The following is a 26,580-nucleotide window of genomic DNA, read 5'->3' as shown; positions in this document are numbered from 1 at the left end:
GCTTTTCCTCTGTCTGAATCTTTTCTTGTTCACTGGAAAGTGATTCTGCCCAGGGATGCTGCAACACATGTGTCTGGGTGGACTAGAGCTGGAAATCTCTCTTCCCACTCATTTCTACCACTGCCCCTTTCAGTCTCTCCTTCCCCTGTCCTCTCTCCCTGCCTCTCTGGCTGGGAAAGTTCCATTCCTGGGTTCTTTGCAACACCACCACTGGATTTTCTCCTGGCAATTGCTAATGGGAGGAGAAATGAGGAGGGGCTGTTTGTGCAGAGTCACTTTCTTGCCAGTCCCCAGCACTTTCCCTGAGATCCTTCAGTTACCTGAAGTTTGTGGCTCAGAATCTGTATTAATAGAGCCCAGGTCTGCCCCAAGGGGCTAGTATCAGCTGGAGAAAGTCAGCACCTGGGCCGGGCAGAGAAGAAGCTTTAATTAAGCTTCCCAGCACAGAAGCCCTGCTAGGGTAGCAGCAGCTGCTAAACCTGGTCTCCCAAATCACAATGGAGGCTGCAGCGTCTGACCCAAGAAGCTGAACCCCAATATCCTTAGGCGAGAGGGACAGAGCCTTTGAGCAGCCTTCCCTCCTTTAGCTCTCTGGGGAGAGCAGCTAATGAGAGCACCTCATCACAGGGAGAATTGCTAATCTCATTTGCCCCACTGTTCATCTGGAGTCACTCCTTGTCTTTCCATACAGTGACTCTGGATTAACAATGGTCTCAATCAAACCAGATTTCAGAAAGGATGAGTCCAGAGTGATGTGGAAGAGGTCATTGTGTGGCAGTGCTAACCCCCTTCCCACCTCCCTCACCCCCCACATCGAGGAGAAGGACTCGGGGCACAAATTTAGTAGCAGCCCCCAGAGCCTCTGCCATGCCCTTTGCCTGGGACCCCCCTCCTCCCATTTTGCAAATGAGAGAGAGAAAAGTGGAAAATCAGAGGGATTTTATATCATTTGTTGATAGGAGATAAAATCTGAGTGTATTTCACATCAATATTTGAAAAATGAATTGAGAGGAAATGGGCAACAGTTGCAAACATTTTATTTCCATGTTGAATTATCTGAGAAAAGGTGTAAATCTGAGTTTTTGTTAGTATTTTATAATTAGAGAGACAGGGAAAATCTCAGGGCATATTCAATTAGAAATGGACAACTAGAGAAAAAGTGGGGCAAATCTTTAGGGTATTTCATAACAATCTTTGAGATATGCAGAGAATACGTGTCAGAAACTAAGTAATGGATAACATGAGAGAAAAACACCAAGATCAGAGGAAATTTTATATTGCTATGAAATAACTAGTTGGAAAAGGGCGACTGTTTGACTGGATTTTATATGACTGTGCAATACGTAAACAGAAAGTGACGGTTCCCAGTCTGCCACCATTCACAGGGGCAGGCGGGAGCCATTTCAGGAGGCAATTTAAGAGGGTGGGGGCGGAGGAGGAGCTGGAAGGCTTTCTGGGTGAGGGAAGGGGGCAGCAGTGGGGGATGGGCAGGTGAGGATCAATGGATAGCTGGGGGCAACTGTGTTGGCAGTTTGGGGCCAGCAAGTGGGATTGGGAAACCCGGGTCTGGGCAGTCTCCACGGGGGACACTTGCTCCTCGCTTCCCCCACCCTGGCAGAGAAGAGGCGTCTCATCCCACCCCCCACTCCAGAGGCAGCCATGTTTTGGGAATCGACTCAGGGAACAATTTCTCACCTAAAGGAGGACAAATCGCGGCAGATAAAATGGGTGGGAAAATCCCCCACACCGGAGATGTTAAATTGACATTTGAGAAACGGGGAAGAACTGGAGAGAATTTGTATCAGGGTGTGAGCGACACGAGCAGGGAAAGGATCCAATTCACTCACCTCCCGCCCCCCCCTTCTCCCCCGGGGGTTTCCTGAGGCTGCACAGGGACCGTTCAAGCCCCCCCCGGTTCCCCCCCCCACAGGAGCCCCCCCAGGTCCCGGCGGCGCGGGGCAGGGCCTGGCTGCGGCTCCCCTGGGGCTGGGCAGCCCCGAGGCGTCTCCCAGGTGCGGCAGGACGCGGCCCCGCGGAGGAACGAGCTCCTGGACGAGCCTGGGGCCGGGCCGCCTCCGGGGGGGGCCGCTCGCTGCCCCCGTCCCCTCCCGGGCCTGCCCGGGCCCTGCTGCCGGCAGAGAGCGGCCCCCCAGCCCGGCCCCGCGGGGTCGGGGTCTCCCAGCCTCGCCCCTTCACCCGCTGCCCCGTCCAGACCCCGCCGGGGGGCGCTGGGCTCCAGCTGGGACAGCAGCTCCGAGCCCCCCCGGGCGCGGCCCCCCCCGGGAGCAGGTCCCGGCGCCGCCCGATGCCGGGTCCCCGCGGACACTGGGGCAGCGTCGCCGCCCCGCCCCCGGGGCTCGCTCCGGTACCTGGAGGCGGCAGCTCGGCAGCGGGGCGGGCAGGGCCCGGGGCGGCCCCAGCGGGAGCAGGGCGCGGGCCGGGCACGGGGGGGTTAATGAAGGTCGCCCCGGCACAGACCCTCCCGCTCAGCCCGGTCCCGCAGCAGCCGGTGAGCTCTGCCTCTGCGCACGCGCGACTTCCGCCTACCTGCATCTGCGCATGCGCAGAGCTCGAGGGGCACAAAGCGTTTCCCCACCTTGGGAGAGAGGCCAACGGCCGCGCACGAGCCCGGCTCGTCCTACTAGACAACGTCACTTCCGCTCGCGGGGGGACAGGAACTACATCTCCCAGCGTGCCCCGGGGGCGCTTCCGCCTTCTGCAGCTTCGGTCAGGGCAGGTGCCGGGATCAGCCTGATTTTCTCCGGCCCCTCCCCCAGCCGGCGCCTCTCACACCCGCCCCCGCCCCCCCGCGGCCCGTTGCTGGGGCTCCCGGGGGCGCCGCAGGCCGAGGGGCGGATTCTGCCCCGCGTCGGAACGTGCCCCGGGGGCAGGTGCCGAGCCGGGCGGGCTCCGTGAGATCGCTCCCCGGGGCGGCCGCTGCCGGCGGGGAGCCCGGTCTCGGCCCGCGGCGCCTGCGGCAGGGCTCGGCGCAGAAACGGGCTCGCGGCCGGCGCGACGGACCCGGGCGGAGTGTCCGGAGCCGCTTTTGTCTTTTTACGGCCTTCGTAGAAGCAAGGTTGGACCTCTGGCTGCGGCGGGCAGCGAATTCTTACCCTGAGCAGTTCCCGAGAGCTGCGAGGGGCCCTAGCTGCTGGCCTTGTGGTGTTCTGAACACCAGGTATTAGCTGTTAATACCATTGTGCTTTATAGAGACTTCCACTCTTGTCACTGTTATACACGCACAAGGAGCGAAGAGTTATCACCACCAAAATTACACTCAGAGCTGTGGTCCTCCCCTGTCACCTCATTGCTCTCTCACTTAATTTTTGAGACATTTTCTTCAGCCTTTGTCATCCCTGTTAAAACTGAACTTGTCTTGTGTTGTTTTCATTAGTTTTATTAGCGGTGAGAAAAAGGCCTATGTCTGCATAATGGGGACGCAAGATATTTTAGACACACCTGGATTATTCTTCATTGCTTGATAATGTCAGATCCTTCTCATTCGCAGTATGCTGAGCTGAGGTGTCTGTCTTCCCATCATCCAGATTGCTGGGTCAATCATTTCTCACTGTTCAGTCTTTGTACCTCAGGTATTTCTGGTTGTTCTTGTAGGCTCTCATTGTCCACCTTTTCTTTCTTCTCCCCACTTTCTGGAAGGCTCTTTTGCTGTGACCTGGGTCAAACAGCACCCACTGTACAGAGATATCTGATCTTGGTCAAGTAGTCCCCATTGTTCAGAGGCACAGTTCCTGGGATAATCTTTACGTGTTTGTGCATTCCTTCAGTAAGGCGCTAACATTGTCTGGCCTCATCCAACAGAGCACATTTTAAATACAGAGACATGCTCAATATTTCTAGCCTCAAATACAAACGTTACATGCATACAGGTTGGCTAAACACAGTCAGTAGGTCTTAAGTTTTGCAATAATAGCCCATATCAATCTTGCATAAGGTATATATTAGCTATGTCATATCCATATTTTCATAAAGAATGTAGAGTATAATGTCATACCCCACATGTATGTTGGCTGATCTGCAAAGACTAAAGGAGCACGCACCTTTCGGTGAAAATGCTCATGACGATAGTCATACAGGTTGGCTAAACACAGTCAATAGGTCTTAAGTCGTCTTAAGTTTTGCAATGATACCGCACATCAACCATCTGGCATAAGGTATATATTAGCAAAGAATTTGATTAGTCTCTCAGGATAAGTAGATAGGCTATTAGCCAAGATAATCAGGGATGCAGGCCCATGCTCTGCATGACCCTAAACCGTCCTTTGACTGCCAGATGCTGGGAGTGGACAATGGGATGGTTCAGTGAGTCCTTGACTGGTCTGATCATTCCTTTAGAAGCACCTGGCATTGGCCACTGACACAAGACAGGATACTAGATTAGGTGGACTATTGGTCTGACCACCAATATTTACAGCACTGGTGGATTGACTCAAAACAAAGTTTTGACACTAGGCCAGAAATTCAGTCAGAGTGGAAGTCAGATGATTCAACAGAATAAACATCTGCTCTAAAAATGAGAAGAAAAAATTAGAATGAAAAATTCAGGGAATCCCAGCAGCAGATAAGACAATTTGGGACACTGCTATGAGACTCGATGCATTCAGGTACAGTGATAAGGGATTCTTTGTTTCTGAGGGGATATCTGTACCATGTTTCCCTGAATTCAGTCTCAGGCATTATCTACACTGGCAAGTTAAAGAGCTCTAAGTTGCTGGCTCAGGGGTGTGAAAAATCACCCCCTCACCAAGCGCAGCATGTTTGAGTGCTTTAAAGCGCTAGTGTGGACAGGCTCGGCTCCCAGTGCTCAGACCTAATCCCCTCGTCGAGGTGGATTCCCAGGAGCACTGGCACCCGCGACAGCCCTTTGAAACTTGCAGTGTAGACAGAGCCTCAGTAGGTTACATCAGACAAAGAGGAGATGTATTGACTAGGCATGGGGATGCCTGTGCCTTTACGAACCCAGCCCTGTGCCTTTGAGAACCCAGTCCCGGGAAGCCGATGCTGAGAGGTTCTTCCTGGGAGAGGGGAAATAAAAAAGCCTCTCGCCCTCACAACAAACTATTTTGCAAGCCCTGGTGTCTCAGTCCCACTGGGGTAACTGCTGCCCCCTGTGCCCCTGCCTGTGCCGGGTTTTGCCCTCTGACACCCTCTGCCAGCGCCTCGCTCCTGGGCTTAACTCTGCCTCCTCCCCCCATCCCTGGTTTTCCCTTTAGCCCCTCTCCTCATGCTGCCTCCAGCTGCTTGACCCCCCTGACCAGTCAGTTTCCACCCCCTGCTCAGACCCTGGCCACCCCCCTGCTCAGATTCGTCCCCTTAGCAACTTTTTAACCCCTGTCAAAAGCCATCCGCAGAATCTTACGGCTAAGAAGGGCAGGGTGAAGGGCAGCGGCTTCAGCAGATGTACGGCTCGGTACCCGGTAAGTAGCATATTTCTGTGCAGAGCAATTTACTACACTACACCTGGCGCACCCGACTGGCTGGACAGAGCCCGGGGAGGGGGCGAGCTGCTGGCCCCAGCCTAAGTTCACTCATCAGACACAAGGGCAAACTTTTCTTAAAGGAGCCACGTCCTTTTGTTTGTCCCTCTGCCCAGCACTAAAGGGGTCTGCAGCTGGTTTCTCCTGGCTGGAGGGGGAGCACAGGTCCTGGGGGAGACACCAGGGTGGGCTGAGGATGGCTGGCTCGGTCCTTGAGAAACCCTCCAGCCCGTACTCCCCCCAGCAGCCCCCTGGAGCCAGCCCAGAAGCTGTCTGCCCATCTCCCCCCTGCTCCCTGCCAAGAGGCTGTCCACCCCATCTTCCCACCTCTCCTTGCCCAGAGCGATGCAGTGTGGTGCGAGGCCAGGGCAGGCTGACAGGGATCCTGCCCTGGCCCTGGAGTGCGCCGCTGCCACCCCGGAGCCACTTTAGGTAAGTGGTGCCGGGCCGAAGCCTAAACCCCTCCTGCACCCTGCACCCCAGCCCCCTACCCTAAGCCCGCTGCCGCACCCCTCCTGCACCCCAACCCCCTTCCCTGAGCACCCTCATACACCCCACACACCTCCTCTGCCCCAATCCCTTGCCCCGAGCCTGTTCCTGCACCCCTAATCCTCTCCCACACCCCACACTCCCTCCCGCGCCCCAGCCTCCTGCCCCGCATACAATTTCACAACCCAGATATGGCCCTTGGCCCAAAAAGTTTGCCCACCCCTGCTTTAAGCCTCAGAGTACTTCCACTGACTCTTGAGTCGCCATCAGCACTCGATTTGGTTGGGGTCCTGCCAGGTGTTTTGTAGGATAAAGACCTTATTTGCAAGCTCTTTGAAGCAGGGACCTGTCTGCAAACTCCAAGCCATGTGTTTATGTGCCCCAGGGCTTATAAAAATGGTTTTTGAGTTGGTGACACATGCGCACAATGTGAAACCAGGTGAACTTGAACTTTGCCTGTTTCTCCAGGGCTCAGTTGCACTTGCACCGCGTGGGTCCTCAACACTCATTTAAAATCCCCCAAACCAACCACTGGATGTTTCGCTTCCCTTCGTATTCTCAGTGTTGTCACTTGTTTGTTTGTGGGTTTGTTTTGCTGTTTGTGTCACTTTATTACTTATTGTTACTCTCCTATGTGTGTAAGATATTCATCAAATTTAGAGTGGACATGGCAGAGAAATTGTATAAGCCTGAGCGAATGCCTCTTACAATCTTTTCAGATACTGGAAAGGACAGTATTAATATTTACAAGGAAAGCAGGACTATTTCTAGTTGACTCACAGATCTGTTTAGCATCTTAAGACTACGCGATGTGTGCAGATAATATGTATACAAGAGGGTTAGCTTTACAATAGTTAGCTAATGGTACAAATGACTTTTGGAAAGATCATTAAATGGTCGGCTGAGACCCTCAGCAATTTTCAAGTGGTCCGCGGAAAGAAAAGTTTGAGAACCTCTGCTCTACGCTAAAGGTATGAATCTCCTCTCACACTGGTGAGAGTCAGGAGTGAACCATAGAAGCCAAGGGAATCTATAAACTGGGGGGAGAGCAGAATTCAGCCCTAAATACTTGGAGGAGCTTCACAGACACCCCGTGTAAAGCAAAGACACACTAGGATGCTCCTTGGCTGGGATGGAGGGGGAAGAGGTAAATTTCATTCACATCTCCTTTCCTTCCTGGCCCAGAGAGAAAAGGCCCCATACCTTGTTCCCCACCTTCATGAGCCAGCTCGCCCACAACCCTGGTGCTAGATTGGAGCCAGTGTCCCAGTAAGGTAAAGCTCCTTATCCCCTTCCTGAACTCCTCAGCCAGCCAGCCCCCTTCTCTGGGGTCGGATCACAGCCAGCACGCTCTCTATGGAAATGCCCCATATCCGATTTCCCCGCCCCCCCACCAACCTCTTGTTTGGCTTCTGGGACCTACAACATGATTCCCTGACTGCTACAGGGGCGAGTTTTCTCTGTGTCCTGAAATAACTCATTTCACACTGGTCATACCCTGTACTGGGCTTTGGCCATCCCAGCTCTGAGACCACATCCCTGGGCACCAAGGCTGCTACTGACCATTGCTTTGTGCTGGTTAGTGTCTCAGTGAGGAACTGGGGTGCAGGAGTGGGCGAAGAGAGCTCAGAGACAGTCACCCTAACAAAACCAAGCCAATCTTCACATAAAACCTCACTCTTCACGGGAAGAGGATGCCGGAGAGGAATTGGTGTTTGACATTACCAGGAGAAGCAGGGCTTGCAGCTGAGACTCGCACGGTGTCTAGAAATGATAAAATTGCTACTTCTCTTGTCTTTCGCAGGTGAGTCAAGGGACCTGCTCATTCAGGGAGGGGGGTTAAATGCAGAGAAATGGTCAGTCAGTGCAACCCCTTACGGCTTTCTGGGGGAGCCCTGGGTGCGGTTCTTATGAGGGGCTGGATCCACAGAAGCCACTGTGCTGGATGGAGAGCTGCCGGAGCCAGCCAGTCGGAACAGCTAAGGACAGGGGTGTCCCAAGCCTTCTGCCACAAAGGGACTTAGGTGCCTCCTGTTGGTTGTCGTCAGTTGGGCGCCTAAGCCTGGTCAGCCCTGCTCACCTAACTCCACCAGAGGTGGAACCCTTGTTCTATGCCCGAGTTCAGTGGTTTGAGCACTGAGTCAGCAAGTGGAAGACCTGACTTCAAATTCCATCTCTATCTGATAGGAGCAGTGAGGGGCACCCAAGTTGGGTGCCCTGGGTGGAGCAGTCTCAAATGCCCCTGCTGGCGCTGATCCACTTTGCATAAATCATTAAACATTAATTGCACCCGGGAGCATGCTGCTGCAGGCTGGTGGTCAGGGCACCCTCCTGGGAGATCAGGGTTCAAATTCCCAGTTCCAATGATTTAACAAAACTGGAGCAGCTTCAAGAGGAGAGATGGAGAGAGACCCACAGCAGAAGATCCCCTGACAATGATTTACAAGCTTTCAGTAGAGATCTCACTGCTATGCTTCCTGGATAAATGTCATAAAATCAGTGTATTTGGTGTGGTGAGTTTGTAAGGTCTGAGACAGGAGGTGCTTGTAAATAACAGTGACTCCTTTGCCAGTTGGCACCAATGAGCTTTTGTCACGCACGCACTGAGCTCTACAGTCCCACTGTGATAGAACAGAAAGGCGAGCACAAAAAATAGAGAAAGGAACAAGAAGATACTAAAATGACAATGGTCATTCCTTTTCTGGAGTAGAAACCAAGAACTGAGTGTGTACTCTTTTCACCCCAGTTCTTTCCAAATCCTTGGCCTTGGTTAGGGTAAATTTACACTTCTCTGAAGTAGAATCCTTTACAAAACCACTCAAAATATCAACAGTGTTAGTGAGGAATGGCTCCCCAAAACATGCCCAGCTTTTCTTTAATTTGGTGGCACAGTTTCAGGCAAGGGCCTGGATACAGGGCTGGATCAGAATCTCTGTTAGTTACCAGAGCTGGAGATTCTATTCAAAAATAGCCATTTTTCTGCAGCTATTAGATTGCCAACACTGATTTTATACACATTTTAGCACACACAAAGGATAAATTCACAAAAAACACACTTCTATTTCCTCAACATCTGTGTCATGAAGGGCAGGATTCCTCATCACATAGGGTTAACTAGGAGAGATCTTTTGTAGGGCCTGGGTTACACATGATTTGGGAACCAAATACATGGCCATTTTGCCTAGTTCAAAATCACTTATGGTGGAATTCTCTCCCCAGATCATCTGAGACAATATTGACTTCAACAATTGAACTACACTGTGATCATATGTACTTCCTTTAGTTAGATCGGGTTCTGCTGTTGAAAAAGTGGAGATTTTAAAATCACTGCTGTTTCTTAGTTAGCATGTCCAGTAAATTGGAGAGTTCTCTCATGTTGACAGAACTGCATTTGAACTTTCTCCATGTCATCATGGAGGGATGGGGAAAAAGCAAAGCGGAAGTGAGGAATGACGACTTCAGCAAATGGTCATTTGTCTGAAATTCTTCAATAGATCTGAGCTCCATCATATCAAACTGAACTAATATCCAACTGGGTGAGCAAACAGCCCTCAGGACAGATAGAAACCCACAGCACAGAGAGAGAATACATGACAGTGAAAGTGTCAAGTGAAATACCAGAGCAGGTGACATCTGATTATTCAGAATCAGGACAAGAGATTCTCCCAGCACATTCTCCTCTGATCCACTCAAACATACTTCACTCAGCGCTGTCTCAAGAGTCAGTTATGTTATTTTCAACATTTTCAGTATCCTAGGATCTAAATAAGGGGGGGGGGCGCAAAATGACACTTTTTGTTCCGTCCCCTGCTTCTCTTCATTTACATATCATTTGAAAAGTTCCCAACATAACTGCTCTTCAGCAAAACCCATGAGAATAACTGGCAATGATACAATCTGTATCATTGATGACTAACAATAACTTTGCAATAGGAGGAATGGTATAAATGTGATGCTCCACGCTTCGTGATAGGAAGAGCACACTCAAATTACTCATGGGACAATAAAAAGGACAAATAGGTCCACCTCAAGAAGGCGAACTGCAAAAGTCAAAATGGGGCACTCATCTGGATAAGCTGAGGGATAACAGTGCAGCAAACAGTTCAAACAGCATTCCAAGTTACTATGCAGGAATCAGGAAAAGTATTAAAGAAAAAAAGTACGGATAGCCCTAGAGGTTTTTATGGTGTTGATCTCCCTTGCAGATTCTTTGATGGCTAACATGGGCTGAGTGCCAAGAGAAGGTATTCCCACACTCACTGCATTCGTAGGGCCTCTTCTTTGAGTGGATTTTCCGATGACTAGAAAGGGCTGAGCCGCTAGAAAAGGTTTTCCCACAAGCACTGCATTTGTAGGGCCTTTCCCCTGTGTGGATTCTCTGATGATTAGAAAGTTTTGATCTTTGAGTCTAGATTTTCCCACACTCACGGCATTCCTAGGGCCTGTCAAGGTTCCTTCCCCACTCTGAACTTTAGGGTACAGATGTGGGGACCTGCATGAAAACCCCCGAAGCTTATTTTTACCAGCTTAGGTTAAAACTTTCCCAAGGTACAAACTAGTTTACCTTTTGCCCTCGGACTTTACTGCTGCCACCACCAAGCATTTAACAAATATATAACAGGGAAAGAGCCCGCTTGGAAACGTCTTTCCCCCAAAAGTCCTCCCCAAACCCTACACCCCCTTCCCTGGGGAAGGCTTGATAAAAATCCTAACCAATTTGCAAAGGTGAACACAGACCCAAACCCTTGGATCTTAAGAACAATGAAAAAGCAAGCAGGTTCTTAAAAGAAGAATTTTAATTGAAGGAAAAAAGTAAAAGAATCACCTCTGTAAAATCAGGATGGTAAATACCTTACAGGGTAATCAGATTCAAAACATAGAGAATCCCTCTAGGCAAAACCTTAAGTTACAAAAAGACACAAAAACAGGAATCTACATTCCATTCAGCACAGCTTATTTTATCAGCCATTTCAACAAAACAGAATCTTTGGCATATCTAGTTAGCTTACTTACTAAGTTCTAAGACTCCATTCCTCTCTGTTCCCAGCAAAAGCATGACCAGGACAGAGCCTTTGTTTCTCCCCCGCTGCAGCTTTGAAAATATCTTGCCTCCTCATTTCTCATTCTAGTCAGGTGCCAGCGAGGTTATCCTAGCTTCCTAACCCTTTACAGGTGAAAGGGTTTTTCCTCTGGCAGGGAGGCATTTTAAAAGTGTTTACACTTCTCTTTATATTTATGACAGGGCTTCTCCCCTGTGTGCATTCTCTGATGCTGGAAAAGGCCTGATCTTTGAGAGAAGCTTTTCCCACACTCACTGCATTCGTAGTGCCTTTCCCCTGTGTGCATTCTCTGATGGTAAAAAAGGCCTGATTTTTGAGTGAAGCTTTTCCCACACTCACTGCATTCGTAGGGTCTTTCCCCTGTGTGGATTCTGTGATGATTAGAAAGGGCTGAGCTCCTAATGAAGCTTTTCCCACACTCACTGCATTCGTAGGGCCTCTCCCCTGTGTGGATTCTGTGATGATCAACAAGGCCTGATCTTTGAATGAAGCTTTTCCCACACTCACTGCATTCATAGGGCCTCTCCCCGGTGTGGTTTCTCTGATGGAGAAAAAGGGCTGATCTTTCAATGAAGCTTTTCCCACACTCACTGCATCTGTAGGGCCTTTCCCCTGTGTGGATTCTCTGATGACTAGAAAGGGCTGAGCTCCTACTGAAGGTTTTCCCACACTCACAGCATTCATAGGGCCTCTCCCCTGTGTGGATTCTCTGATGCTTAGAAAGGGCTGAGCTTCCAGTGAACCTTTTCCCACATTCACTGCATTCATAGGGCCTCTCCCCTGTGTGGGTTCTCTGATGTTGAAAAAGGTGTGATCTTTGAATGAAGCTTTTCCCACACTCACTGCATTCATAGGGCCTCTCCCCTGTGTGGATTCTCTGATGGTGAAAAAGGTGTGCTCTTTGAATGAAGCTTTTCCCACACTCACTGCATTCATAGGGCCTCTCCCCTGTGTGGATTCTCTGATGCTGAAAAAGGCCTGATCTTTGAATGAAGCTTTTCCCACACTCACTGCATTCATAGGGCCTCTCCCCTGTGTGGATTCTCTGATGCTCAGAAAGGCGTGCTCTTTGAGTGAAGCTTTTCCCACACTCACTGCATGTATTTTTCCTCCTTCTCCTGAGGATTTCCTGCTGGGTTCTGGTTTCCTTGAGGCCCTGCTGAGTTACCCGACAGGAAATAAATTTACCCATTTTCTCCAATGGCTGGTTTCCCTGCTCTCTTTCTGGTCTGTGATGAATCGCAAAGGATTTTCCCTGCTCATGACTCCTGGACACATTCCTTTTCCATCTTTGCGATAATTCTCTGTGTTTATCCACTTGTTCAACATTTTCCTGCTGAGAATTCTGCACCTCCTTCTCACAAAGAATGGCATCACCTGCTGTGATAGAGAGAGAAATCGCAAACAGGGATGGAAAGAGGAAGACCAAACGAAAACAAGTGCTGAAGAGGGGTCAAATAAAAATCAGGTACTCAACTCCCCCAAACTCTTCCACCAAATAGGAGAGAGGAGGGGGATCAATTCTGCCTTCACATCCCATCCAAATTCACAGGGGGAAGGGAGGAAACTTCTGCCTGGTGTCTGCTAGGATCGATAGGAAGCCATGAGCTATATTTACCCTGAAGATACGACCCCTGCTAGAGACAATAATGAACTGAGACACCTCCCAAGACTTTGTAGGGCATCACAGATCGTTCCTTCAGGCACTTATAGATTCTGAGTTGGCTTAATGTTTCCTCACCTGTGCAGGGAGCTCTCAGGATCTCTCTTTTCTCTGGGACCCATGGCTCTTCCCCTTGTTCCAGCTGGGAGATCACATCGGGTTTGGAAATTGGAAACCCTGCTCAGATGAAAGAAAACAAAGGACTTCAGTTGATGTCACAAGACTTTGTCATAAAAAAACAAACATTCTATTAATTTAACTTCAGTGCTTAGTGTGAGCTGGTGTGCCTGGGGCAGTCCCTCACTGAAAAGGCCAAGGTCAGGGCAGGCTGAAAAAGGGATAGCATATCCTCCCCAAACTGGTGGTTAACACTGAAGTTAAACTCACCGACCAGTCACAAACTGCTTCTCATCGCCCACAGTGGTTACCAAGAAGCTGAAAAAAGAAATCACACAGCCCCCTTTATTGCATTCCAGTTCTCTGACTCCCAGTCAGCACCTAGGTCCACTGCAGTCAGAGGTTATTTAAAAACTCTGCTCACAAACAAAATGTTCTTCTGATCCCGAGGGGTTACCACCAGTACCAGGTCACGATACGTTTGGATCTTACCCAAAATACCATGCTGCCAGCCAATCCTTTAGCATCTAAACTAAAGATTTAAACAAAAGAAAGACAGAAAGAAGTGAAATGGGAAAGCAGTCAGGTTCATTCTGAAATCTATATATCAGGTTCTTAGCAGTACTGGTGAGTTAGTGGCTTGAAAGTCCATCTGGAACACATCCACAGCTTGGATGGGTCATTCAGTCCTTTGTTCAAGGCTTCAGTTTGTAGAGAAGTTGCTCCAGAGGTAGGAAGAGGGATTGAAGACAAAATGGAGATGATGCAGCTACCCTTTATATGCCTTTTGCCATGTGGCTTATACTTCTTGTGCCCCAAACACAAGTTTACTGTGAGTAAAGATATGAGATTTAATGTATGATATTACTGAAAAGTTATAATTTTGGGGAACACCCACAGACCAGTTCCCTCAGAGGCTGCAAGGCAAACAGCTGGTCAAATAGCTATTCTCCGGAAGTGGGAAGGTGTGAAGAAGACATTTACATTCCTTCAAAGGGACCACTTGAAGCTCATATCGACAACAGACAGCCTGTCAGCAACACTCAGCTGAGAACGGAATTTGTTTCTAGTACACAGGACTGAACTATAAAAAGAGGTGAGCAAAATACTTGAGACTCTCTCTCTCTCTCCCCCCTTTCCCTCTGTTCATGACAACTCCTGAAGAAGTGTACTTGGGCGGCAGGGGCGGGTTAGGGGCGTCCTGGCTGAAAGGACAGCCACCAGTCTGTCTCAGCATATGGAGAGAGAAACATTTGCTTTGAATCCGTTTTAGCTTGTTAAGTTAGATGTTAGTTTGTGTTTTATCTTGCATTTCTTTTGTAAACAATTCTGATTTTTAGGCCTCATTACCTTTAGTCACTTAAAATCTTTTTTTTTCGGTAGTTAACAATTTGGTTTTATTGTATTATCTAACCAGTGTGTTTGGATTAAAGTGGGTTGGAAACACCATTTGGAATAATGAGGCTGGTGCATGTCATTTTCCGCTGAAGAAATGACAGACTTCGTATGAGTTTGCATTGTTCAGCATTGTGCTGGACAATGCAAAATGCACATTTCTGGGGGAAAGGTCAGGGATATTACTGAATGCAGGAGCTCAGCAGTACTAAATGTCAGGATAGCATGTATTGCAGCCCATTGGAAAACACAATCCCAACAATACATAGAAAATGATAGGGTCTAAATTAGCTGTTTCCACTCAAGAGCGGGATCTTGGAGTCCTTGTGGAGAGTTCTCTGAAAACGTTCACTCAAGGTGCAGAGGCAGTCAAAAAGCAAACACAATGTTGGGTATCATTAAGAAAGGGATCGATAAGAAGACATAAAATATCATATTGCTTCTCTATAAATCCATGGTACGCCCACATCTTGAATATGATTAGGGGTATGGAAGAGCTTCCGTATGAGGAGAGATGAAGAAGACTGGGCCTTTTCAGTTTAGAAAAGAGACGAAAGGGGGATATGAGAGAGGTCTATAAAATCATGGCCACTCTCGAAAGACAGGACACTGGGCCACATGGACCTTTAGTCTGACCCAGCGTGGCTGCTCTTATGTACTAGGGAATCTAATGAGCACAGTGTAACGGGAGGGAGTAGGAAAATACCTGGGTGTGGAGAACACTGGGAAATTAGAAGCTATAATTCAGGAGCAAGAGATGCTAATTAGTCTAGAAAAGCAGAATGTGAAAAATAAGAATCGGTGTCATGTGACAATGAGGTACTCAAAAATCCAAGGAGCCTGCAGAGAAGAGAGGTGGTGGCTATTACATGTGCGGATGGAGAAGCAAGACTCTCCATGTCTCAGGAAGTTTCAATGCAAACATAAGCCATTTTCACACGCTGCAGTGCAATCCAGACCAGTGAGGACTTGTGTCATCTGTAATCCTGGGTGAGATTCAATGTTCTGCTGTTGGAGCTCCCCTGTCTGGATACCCCCAGCCAGCATTCAAGGACGCACTGAGTGTCTGTGTGATAAGTAGCCCTGGACCAGCAGTTCTGACTCCAGCAGCCTGCTTGTTGCGCCCCAAGCACATTCTGGTTCGGGTGGAGTAGGCTCAGGGTTTCCGAGAAGGCCGGGGGTAGGAAGCTTTTGTTGGTTATGCTGGACCTAACTTTACTTGAGCAAAAAGAGATATCTGACACTGTGCGATACTGCTCCTCTGCTCTGTTCCCAAAGTGTTCTTCAGCAGGGGAAGGTCTCTGGTCGTGTGTGTGTGACTGGCATACTGGGGTGATGCTGAAACAGGACAGAGTAGAGATGCCACTGGGGGGTGGCGTGAACCGTATCTCTTCATTTCCCCTTCCAAGAACTGAGGGGACGGGAATCCTTACCCAGTGAGGTCACATTCTTATAGTTCTCCTGCATGACATCTCTGTAGAGAACTCTCTGATCAGGGTGCAACAGAGCCCACTCTTCCCTGGTGAAATACACAGCCACCTCTTCGAAGGTCACCAGACCCTGAGAGAGCAAAAGTCCAACACTCAGTACCTGCTGCCCCACTATTTGTGTGGGAGAGGAGCCAATCAAATGGAAGCTCTGGGTGGATCACCCCCACCTCGCTCAGAGCATCCTGGAACCACCAGGGTGAGGGAACGAAGAGAGAGCCTCTCTTCTCTCCCACCAGATCCATCACACACCTACTAGCCACAGACTGATACAGGAGATGGAGCCCCTAGCAGGGTCCAGGGACAGCTCCCTGGTAGGAAGTCCAACACGCTCCTCAATGTGAGGAGCTGGATATGAAGGGAGGGGAATCTCCCCTAAGCCTGACTGGTGGGTGCCCCCTTCATATCTCACGGCACCCACCGCTTAGTCGGGTCAGGCTCCCGCACTATGAGTCTGGCTAGGTTTCCTAGCCCCATGTAGGTGGGTTATTTTCTGTTCAACAAATTAGAGCATTTCCACCTCCCAACCTCATGGGTCTGGTCCCAGAATCTAGGCCACTTATTCAATAACTCCCAGCAGGTTTGCCACCCCCTGTCCTCCTCCCTTTCTCCACCTTGTGGATTTCCTGCCCCGGTCCAACCTCCAAACCAGACTGTGCAAACCTTCCCGTCTCTGGTGTATTTGCTGTCCCCCTCCCTCCAGAAGGAACCCACCCAAAACTCCCCAATAATCCCTACCTGAGCTGGCTCCACTGCAGCCATTTCTCTTCCCCGTCCCATGGGAGGATGGGAGGAGCTGGCGTGAAACATGGACGTCGTTCTGCAGCCTGGGAGGGTGAGAAGCGTAATTGTGGGGGTTTCAGAACAGGCTTTAGTTAATTTCACATCAGAATTCCCCCAGGGCCCTTTCCCTGCAGACAGATATCCTAGATTCTGCCATGCTGGAAAAATGCTTGATCTCTTTATTGCAGTGTAGACCTGGCCCTTCCTGCCAGGCTAAGCCCACAGAGACATTTTTAACCTCCCTTCTCCCTCACCCCACCCCATAACTTTGCAATCCCACTGCTGGATTTTCTCCTGGCAATTGCTAGTGGGAGGAGTAATGAGGAGGGGCTGTTTGTGCAGAGTCACTTTCTTGCCAGTCCCCAGCACTTTCCCTGAGGTCTTTCAGTTACTGAAGTTTGTGGCTCAAAATTTGTATTAACAGAGCCCAGATCTGCCCCAAGGGGCTAGTACCAGCTGGAGAAAGTCAGCACCTGGGCCGGGCAGAGAAGAAGCTTTAATTAAGGTAACTTCCCAGCACAGAAGCCCCGCTAGGGTAGCAGCAAGCTGGTCTCCCGGATCACCATGGAGGCTGCAGCATCTGACCCAGGAAGCTGAACCCCAATATCCTTAGGCGAGAGGGACAGAGCCTTTGAGCAGCCTTCCATCCTTTAACTCTCTGGGGAGAGCAGCTAATGAGAGCACCTCCTCACAGGGAGAATTGCTAATCTCATTTGCCCCACTGTTCATCTGGAGTCACTCCTTGTCTTTCCATACAGTGACTCTGGATTAACAATGGTCTCAATGAAACCAGATTTCAGAAAGGACGAGTCCAGAGTGCTGTGGAAGAGGTCATTGTGTAGCAGTGCTAACCCCCTTCCCACCTCCCTCACACCCCAGATCTAGGAGAAGGAATCGGGGCACAAATTTAGGAGCAGCCCCCAGAGCCTCTGCCATGCCCTTTGCCTGGGACCCCCCTCCTCCCGTTTTGCCATTTTGCAAATTAGAGAGAGGAAAGTGGAAAATCAGAGGGATTTTATATCAGTTGTTGATAGGAGGTAAAATCTGAGTGTATTTCACATCAATATTTGAAAAATGAATACAGAGGAAATGGGCAACAGTTGCAAACATTTTATTTCCATGTTGAAGAATCTGAAAAAAGGTGTAAATCTGAGATTTTCCCTGTCTCCCTTAATTATAAAATACTAAGAAAATCTCAGGGCATATTCAATTAGAAATGGGCAACTAGAGAAAAAGTGGGGCAAATGTTTAGGGTATTTCATAACAATCTTTGAGATCTGCAGAGAATACGTGTCATAAACTAAGTAATTGATAACATGAGAGAAAAACACCAAGATCAGAGGGAATTTTATATTGCTGTAAGCAGTGTCAGGATGAGCTCCACCCTGACATCTGGTGGTGAGGTGTGGCAAGTTGTGGAAAAGAACTTCAGGGGCCTATCTCATTTGCATAGGCACATCCACCCCGTCTAGAATGAGGCCATAGCTGCCCAAATGGTCACTTTGGCTGCTGTGGGATCCCCAGTGTCTCTGTTATTAGTCCAGCAAGAAGAAATCTGAGACCAAGAATAAGGCGAGGTCCCCAAAGCCTCCTGTGCAGAGACACTATGGCCCCTTTGAACCATTTGGGGCACGGTGGGATGAGAGATGTGAAAGGGCTTTTCGAGAAATCATTACTTGCCTAACTCATGCTCCAGTCCTAGTTTTTGCTGGCCGAAGCAAACCATTTATCCTGCATACTGATGCCAGTTTGGAGGGTCTGGGAGCAGTCCTGTACCAGGAAGCGGAAGGCAAACGTAAACCTGTAGCCTTTGCCAGCCGAGGATTGTCTGATAGTGAAACTCGTTATCCCCCCACAAGCTGGAATTCTTGGCCTTTAAATGGGCCATCACTGAGAAATTTCGAGACTACTTGTATGGTGCTCAGTTCCAGGTGTGGACAGACAACAATCCACTGATTTATGTGCTAACAAGTGCTAAGCTGGATGCTACAGGGCAGAGATGGGTGGCCGCCTTGGCTAGCTATGAGTTCAGCATTCAGTACCGATCAGGGAGAAGCAATGTAGATGCAGATGCATTTTCCAGGCGTCTGCAGGCTCCAGAAGTTGCTGTGATACCCACAGATGGAGTGAGAGCTATTTGCAGTGTGAGTCGCCGAGAGCCAGAGGCCCGTGAGAGCCTTCAGGGATGTGTTGCAGAAGCTTTGGGCCTGCGCCCTGAATGCATGCCTTCTGCTACAGTGAACTATATTGCATTGGACCAATCTCCTTTGCCCATGCTCAATGCGGCTAACTGGCAAGAAGCCCAGCAGCAAGATATTGACATTCGTGATACACTACTTGCCAAAAGGGAGGGGCGAAGCCCAGCTGCGGTTGTCCCACCTAACCCGGAGGGTAAACTACTATTGAGAGAATGGACCAAACTAAAACTGATTCAGGGAGTGCTACACCGAATGACCACCGACCCTTTACAAAAACAACGAGCACAATTAGTACTGCCAAAAAGTACAGAGCCCTGGCCACGAGGGCCCTGCATGATGACTTTGGGCATTTAGGGATGGAGAGGACCCTGGAACTTATTCATAGTAGGTTCTATTGGCCCCGAATGGCTGAAGATGTTCGCAGGAAATGTGAGACTTGCGCTTTATGTGTTCAAAGGAAAACTCTGCCCGCGAGGGCTGCATATCTCAAGAACATCACCAGCAACAAACCTTTGGAATTGGTATGCATTGATTTCTTGTCTGTAGAGGTAGACAAGAGGAATGTTGGGAACATTCTAGTACTGACTGACCATTTTACACAGTATGCACAGGCATATCCCACACATGATCAGAGGGCCACCACCGTCGCTCGAGTATTGTGGGACAAATATTTCTCAGTCTATGGATTTCCGGCTCGGATACACTCTGATGAGGGGCGGGATTTTGAGAGTCACCTTCTGAAGGAGGTGCTGAAGACAGCAGGAATTAAAAAGTCTAGGACAACACCTTATCACCCCCAAGGTGATCCTCAGCCAGAGAGGTTCAACCGAACCCTATTAGATATGTTGGGAACTTTGCAACCAGAGCAGAAGGCAACGTGGAGCCAGCATGTCGCATTTCTGGTGCATGCCAACAATGCCACAAAGGACGATGCTACGGGAGTCACCCCATATCTCTTGATGTTTGGGTGAGAACCAAGATTACCCATAGACTTCTGCTTTGGTGTATCAGAGGATGGAGATAGCTATGAAACTCATCAGCAATATGTATCCCGACTAAGAGAAAAGCTGCGGGATGCTTATCACTTAGCTACCGCTGTGGCTCAGAAGAACGCAGACTGCAACAAACATCGATATGATGCTAGAGTGCGTTCACAGGAGCTCCAGCCGGGGGACAGAGTCCTGCTGCGAAATTTGGGTATTGCTGGTAAACACAAGATAGCTGACAGACGGAAGGCAATACCTTACCTGGTGATGGAAAAGCTGGGATATCTGCCGGTCTACAAGATCAAACCTGAAGACGGTCCAGGGCAAATAAAGACGGTGCATAGAAACCTTTTGCTCCCTGTGGGGGAATTGGTAAGCACACCTTATGAGATGGGCCACGACAGGGCAGCTGGGCAGAACAGAGGTGCTAGACCAAAGCCGCCATCCAACACAGACAGCGGGCCCCGTGCAGCTAACTTACCCCTATTCTGCACATCTGAGAGTGAGTCTGAGGAGGAAGACACAACCCTGGTGTATCCTGGGATGGAGACAAGATTTCTGTCTCGATCAGCTGAACCAAACGAGAGTTTTCCCTCTTCCGCCCTAAACCCCATGGCGGAATTATTTAGGCCCATTTCTGACACCCCTGTGCCGCTGATGAGGCCCCCCCTGTGATGACACACACAGGTTATTGGACAATGGGGACAGACAGGTAGAGGATGTCCTGGGCACCTTGGACCCTCCAGCGTTAGAACTAGGAGTGCAGGGGCCTACGCCAGTAGCCAAGGGACCCTCAAAGGAAGCCTCTCCATCCGTCACTCAAGAGGATGTTCCCCCTACCTCGGCAACAAAGATTCTTAATAGACGAGACAGGGTGATAAGACCAGTAAAACGGTTAACTTATGATGCACCTGAGGTGACTAGTGAGGAGCCAATACATTTAGCACACAGGCTTGTGGAAGCTAAAGTAGGCTTCCTGAGGCCCTTTGGAGGAAACCAATGAGTTGGTATAAAGGGAGTGTGATTTGTCGGGACGACAAATTCTCGGCTGGGGGGAGGATGTAAGCAGTGTCAGGATGAGCTCCATCCTGACATCTGGTGGTGAGGGGTGGCAAGTTGTGGAAAAGAACTTCAGGGGCCGATCTCATTTGCATAGGCACATCCACCCCGTCTAGAATGAGGCCATAGCTGCCCAAATGGTCACTTTGGCTGCTGTGGGAATCTCCAGTGTCTCTGTTATTGGGGCAGGAAGAATAAATTGTTATTACCCTGATTATGGGAACTGTGCTTGGAACCGTACTTGGCGTTTTGTTATGATGGAGGGACTCACCATCAACTAAGGAGCACTCACTAGGCAAGGGTCATGGGTTCCAAAACTCTGTGACTGGAGAGAGGCTGGGGATAAGTATTAATAACTTGGTGGCATGGGCCCCTTGGTGAGGGCCTTACATGCTAATTGCACTTCCTCCTCTCTCCACTGTGGAATATCAGAGCTAATTTTGATTTCATTAGAAATCTAGTTACAGGCTGCTGAGCTCACTTGGGGCTAATAGTGCACCAGCACTGAGGCTCCCCTACTACAAGCTGAATTCACCAAAGAGCTGAACTGACTAAGAGCTGAAATCACTGACCGTTGTGTTAAGTAGTGGGGGAGTCTGAAGATATATTGTGGAGCAGTTTGCAGGACGGCTGGAGTGCCTTGTGGACAGGCTGGTGGAGCAGTTCATAGGACGGCGGGAGCGGCTGGTGGGACATGGAGCAGTTCGTGGATTGGCTGGTGGAGCAGTTTGTGGGACGGCGGGAGCGGCTGGTGGGCCGCGGAGCAGTTCGTGGATCGGCTGGTGGAGTAGTTCGGGGGACGGCGGAGCTGCATGTGGGCCGCAGAGTGGAGCTGAGCGAAGCAGTTCGTGGGGCGGCTAGTGGAGCGGAGCGAAGGCCTATGGAGCTGTGGGGCGGTCAGCTTCAGATCATGTAAGGTGCCTCTTACCTCCGCCCCCATCTCCACCCAGGTTGGGAGGTAAAGCTCTGTAGATAAACTTTTGAACTCTGGGGCTGCCCTGACCAGAGACAGAGACTTTTGGGGCATTGGACTTTTGGGACTTTGGGTGATTTGGGGTTGCTGGACTCAAGAACCAAAGGGAAAGGGCATGCCCCAATTTGCTTGGGGTAGGTTTTTTGCTCATGGGTTGTGTTATGAATCCTGTTGGTGGTATTTCCCCAACATAATGCCACATAGTTTCTCTCTGTTATTAAAAGGCTTTTTGCTACACTCAGACTATGTGCTTGCGAGAGGGGAAGTATTGCCTCTTGGAGGTGCCCAGCGGGGGTGGTATATATTTGTCCCAGGTCACTGGGTGGGGGCTCGAGCCGGTTTGCAGTGTTATTGGAATGGAACCCCTAGATATTGAACCCGGCCCTTGTTGCTGCCAACTCTGACGGACAGAAGGGTTACATTGCTATGAAATAACTAGTTGGAAAAGGGGGACTGTTTGACTGAATTTTATATGACTGTGCAATACATAAACAGAGGTGATGGTTCCCAGTCTGCCACCATTCACACTGGCAACAGGGAGCCCTTTGAGGAGGCGATTTAAGAGGGCAGAAGAGGAGGAGGAGGAGCTGGAAGGCTTCCTGGGTGAGGGAAAGGGGCAGCAATGGGGAATGAGCAGGTGACGGTCAACTGATAACTGGGGGCAACTGTGTTGGAAGTTTGCGGCCAGCAAGAGGGATTGGGAAACCGGAGTCTGGGCAGTCTCCATGGGGAACACGTGCTCCTCCCTTCCCCCACCCTGGCAGAGAAGAGGCGTCTCATCCCATCCGCACTCCAGGGGCAGACATGTTTTGGGCACCGACTCAGGGAACAATTTCTCACCTAGACACAGACAAATCGCGGCAGATAAAATGGGTGGGAAAATCCCCCACACCAGAGATGTTAAATTGACATTTGAGAAAAGGGGAAGAACTGGAGAGAATTTGTATCAGGGTGTGAGAGGCACCAGCAGGGAAAGGATCCAATTCACTCAACTCCCGCCCCCCCTTCTCCCCCGGGGGTTTCCTGAGGCTGCACAGGGACCGTTCAAGCCCCCCCCGGGTCCCCCCCCACAGGAGCCCCCCCGGGTCCGGCGGCGCGGGGCAGGGCCTGGCTGCGGCTCCCCTGGGGCTGGGCAGCCCCGAGGCGTCTCCCAGGTGCGGCAGGACGCGGCCCCGCGGAGGAACGAGCTCCTGGCCGAGCCTGGGGCCGGGCCGCCTCCGGGGGGGGCCGCTCGCTGCCCCCGTCCCCTCCCGGGCCTGCCCGGGCCCTGCTGCCGGCAGAGAGCGGCCCCCCAGCCCGGCCCCGCGGGGTCGGGGTCTCCCAGCCTCGCCCCTTAACCCGCTGCCCCGTCCAGACCCCGCCGGGGGGCGCTGGGCTCCAGCTGGGACAGCAGCTCCGAGCCCCCCCGGGCGCGGCCCCCCCCGGGAGCAGGTCCCGGCGCCGCCCGATGCCGGGTCCCCGCGGACACTGGGGCAGCGTCACCGCCCCGCCCCCGGGGCTCGCTCCGGTACCTGGAGGCGGCAGCTCGGCAGCGGGGCGGGCAGGGCCCGGGGCGGCCCCAAGGGAGCAGGGCGCGGGCCGGGCACGGGGGGGTTAATGAAGGTCGCCCCGGCACAGACCCTGCCGCTCAGCCCGGTCCCGCAGCAGCCGGTGAGCTCTGCCCCTGCGCACGCGCGACTTCCGCCCACCTGCTTCTGCGCATGCGCAGAGCTCGAGCAGCACAAAGCGTTTCCCCACCTTGGGAGAGACGCCAACGGCCGCGCACGGCCCGGCTCGTCCTCCCCGATAAAACGTCACTTCCGCTCGCGGGAGAGTCAGGAACTACATCTCCCAGCAGGCCCCGGGTCGCTTCCGCCTTCTCTCGCTTCGGTCAGGGCAGGTGCCGGGATCAGCCTGATTCTCTCCGGCCCCTCCCCCAGCCGGCGCCTCTCACACCCGCCCCCGCCCCCCCGCGGCCCGTTGCTGGGGCTCCCGGGGACGCCGAGGGGCGGATTCTGCCCCGCGTCGGAACGTGCCCCGGGGGCAGGTGTCGAGCCGGGCGGGCTCTGTGAGATCGCTCCCCGGGGCGGCCGCTGCCGGCGGGGAGCCCGGTCTCGGCCCGCGGCGCCTGCGGCAGGGCTCGGCGCAGAAACGGGCTCGCGGCCGGCGCGACGGACCCGGGCGGAGTGTCCGGAGCCGCTTTTGTCCCACGATGCTGCCGGATTCGTCGCTGCTCGGGCGCTGTTGCCCTCTGCCCCTCTGCCCCCGTCGCTCCTGCTGTCCGGGCCTTCCGGGCTCCCCCTCTGCCCCTGGCCTCCGGGCCGCGCTCGCAGCCGCCGCGATTCCGAGCAGAGCCCTCTCCCCCGCCGGCCCCGGGGAGCCCCGCTCGCTGGGCCCGTCTCACTGCTCGCCCTGCCCGCCGAGCTGTCCTTTCCCTCGCTTGTTTGTGAGAAGGTCGAGGGAGACCGAGTCCAAAGCCGTACGCGGGGCAAGACAGACCCCATCCGCCGCTTGTGGGCTTGCTCCGCTGTTCCAGAAAGCGATCAGGTCGGTTTGACATGTGAGGAGGCTGCTGGAAATACCGTTTTTAGCAGCGTTGGGCCTGTCGCTGCTGCACCGTGGGTTTGTGAGACTGCGAGCTGTAGGAATCAGCCTCATCCGACGGCCTTCTTAGAAGCAAGGTTGGACCTCTTGCTGCGGCGGGCAGCGAATTCTTACCCTGAGCAGTTCCTGAGAGCTGCGAAGGGCCCTAGCTGTTGGCCTTGTGGTGTTCTGAACACCAGTTATTAGCTGTTATTACCATTGTGCTAGTCATACAGGTTGGCTAAACACAGTCAATAGGTCTTAAGTCGTCTTAAGTTTTGCAATGATACCGCACATCAACCATCTGGCATAAGGTATATATTAGCAAAGAATTTGATTAGTCTCTCAGGATAAGTAGATAGGCTATTAGCCAAGATAATCAGGGATGCAGGCCCATTCTTTGCATGTCCTTTGACTGCCAGATGCTGGGAGTGGACAATGGGATGGTTCAATGAGTGCTTGACTGGTCTGAGCATTCCCTTAGAAGCACCTGGCATTGGCCGCTGTCACAAGACAGGATACTAAATTAGTTGGACTATTGGTCTGACCACCAATATTTACAGCACTGGTGGATTGACGCAAAACAAAGTTTTCACGCTAGGCCAGAAATTCAGTCAGAGTGGAAGTCAGATGATTGAACAGAATAAACATCTGCTCTAAAAATGAGAAGAAAAAATTAGAATGAAAAATTCATCGAATCCCAGCAGTAGATAAGACAACTTGGGACACTGTTATGAGAGTCGATGCATTCAGATACAGTGATAAGGGATTCTTTGTTTCTGAGGGGATATCTGTACCATGTTTCCCTGAATTCAGTCTCAGGGATTATCTACACTGGCAAGTTAAAGAGCTCTACGTTGCTGGCTCAGGGGCGTGAAAAATCACCCCCTCCCCCTCGCGGAGCGCAGCATTTTGAGTGCTTTAAAGCGCTAGTGTGGACAGGCTCGGCTCCCAGTACTCGGACCTAATCCCCTCGTCGAGGTGGATTCCCAGGAGCACTGGCACCCGCGACAGCCCTTTGAAATTTGGAGTGTAGACAGAGCCTCAGTAGGTTACATCAGACAAAGAGGAGATGTATTGACTAGGCATGGGGATGCCTGTGCCTTTACGAACCCAGCCCTATGCCTTTGAGAACCCAGTCCGGGAAAGCCTGATGCTGAGAGGTTCTGCCTGGGAGAGGGGAAATAAAAAAGCCTCTCGCCCCCCCAAGAAACTATTTTGCAAGCCCTGGTGTCTCAGTCCCACTGGGGTAACTGCTGCCCCCTGTGTCCCTGCCTGTGCCGGGTTTTGCCCTCTGACACCCTCTGCCAGCGCCTCGCTCCTGGGCTTATCTCTGCCTCCTCCCCTCCATCCCTGATTTTCCCTTTAGCCCCTCTCCTCATGCTGCCTCCAGCTGCTTGACCCCCCTGACCAGTCAATTTCTGCCCCCTGCTCAGACCCCGGCCACCCCCCTGCTCCGATTCACCCCCTTGGCAACTTTTTAACCCCTGTCAAAAGCTGTCCGCAGAATCTTACGGCTAAGAAGGGCAGGGTGAAGGGCAGGGGCTTCAGCAGAGGTACGGCTCAGTACCCGGTAAGTAGCACATTTCTATGCAGAGCAATTTACTACACTACACCTGGCGCACCCGACTGGCTGGACAGAGCCCGGGGAGGGGGCGAGCTGCTGGCCCCAGCCCAAGTTCACTCATCAGACACAAGGGCAAACTTTTCTTAAAGGAGCCACATCCTTTTGTTTGTCCCCCTCCCCAGCACTAAAGGGGTCTGCAGCTGGTGTCTCCTGGCTGGAGGGGGAGCACAGGTCCTGGGGGAGACACCAGGGTGGGCTGAGGATGGCTGGCTCGGTCCTTGAGAAACCCCCCGGCCCATACTCCCCCCAGCAGCCTCCTGGGGCCAGCCCAGAAGCTGCCTGACTATCTCCCCCCAGCCCTCTGACGAGAGGCTGCCCACCCCATCTCCCCACCCCTCCTCGCCCGGAGCGGTGCGGTGCGAGGCCAGGGCCGGCTAGCAGGGAGCCAGCCCTGGCCCCAGTGCGCGCTGCTGCCACCCCGGAGCCGCTTTAGGTAAGTGGTGCCGGGCCGAAGCCCAAACCCCTCCTGGACCCCAACTCCCTGTCCTAAGCCCGCTGCCGCACCCCTCCTGCACCCCAAGCCCCTTCCCTGAGCACCCTCATACACCCCACACACCTCCTCTGCCTCAATCCCTTGCCCCGAGTCTGTTCCTGCATCCCTAATCCTCTCCCACACCCCACACTTCCTCCTGCACCCCAGCCCCCTGCCCCGCACAGAATTTCCCCACCCAGATGTGGCCCTCAGC

The 26,580-nt window shown here is 51.8% G+C and overlaps 1 protein-coding gene across 1 annotated transcript in view; it reads right to left on the bottom strand.

Annotated features, from left to right (window-relative positions):
* The window catches only part of LOC144274627 (uncharacterized), a 31,791-nt gene extending 8,406 nt beyond the window's left edge, over nt 1-23,385 (bottom strand). Inside the window, 9 exon segments of the mRNA XM_077833614.1 lie at nt 10,239-10,342; nt 11,230-12,424; nt 12,786-12,884; nt 15,653-15,779; nt 16,445-16,533; nt 19,935-20,031; nt 20,155-20,211; nt 21,305-21,618; nt 23,217-23,385. Coding sequence (XP_077689740.1) covers nt 10,239-10,342; nt 11,230-12,424; nt 12,786-12,884; nt 15,653-15,779; nt 16,445-16,516 — 1,597 coding nt within the window. The 5' untranslated portion in view covers nt 16,517-16,533; nt 19,935-20,031; nt 20,155-20,211; nt 21,305-21,618; nt 23,217-23,385.
* Nucleotides 23,386-26,580: the final 3,195 nt, after the last annotated feature.

The sequence above is a fragment of the Eretmochelys imbricata genome, chromosome 14 (assembly GCF_965152235.1).
Source record: "Eretmochelys imbricata isolate rEreImb1 chromosome 14, rEreImb1.hap1, whole genome shotgun sequence".
Taxonomy (NCBI): Eukaryota; Metazoa; Chordata; order Testudines; family Cheloniidae; genus Eretmochelys; species Eretmochelys imbricata.
This window is presented reverse-complemented; position numbering and strand designations above follow the sequence as displayed.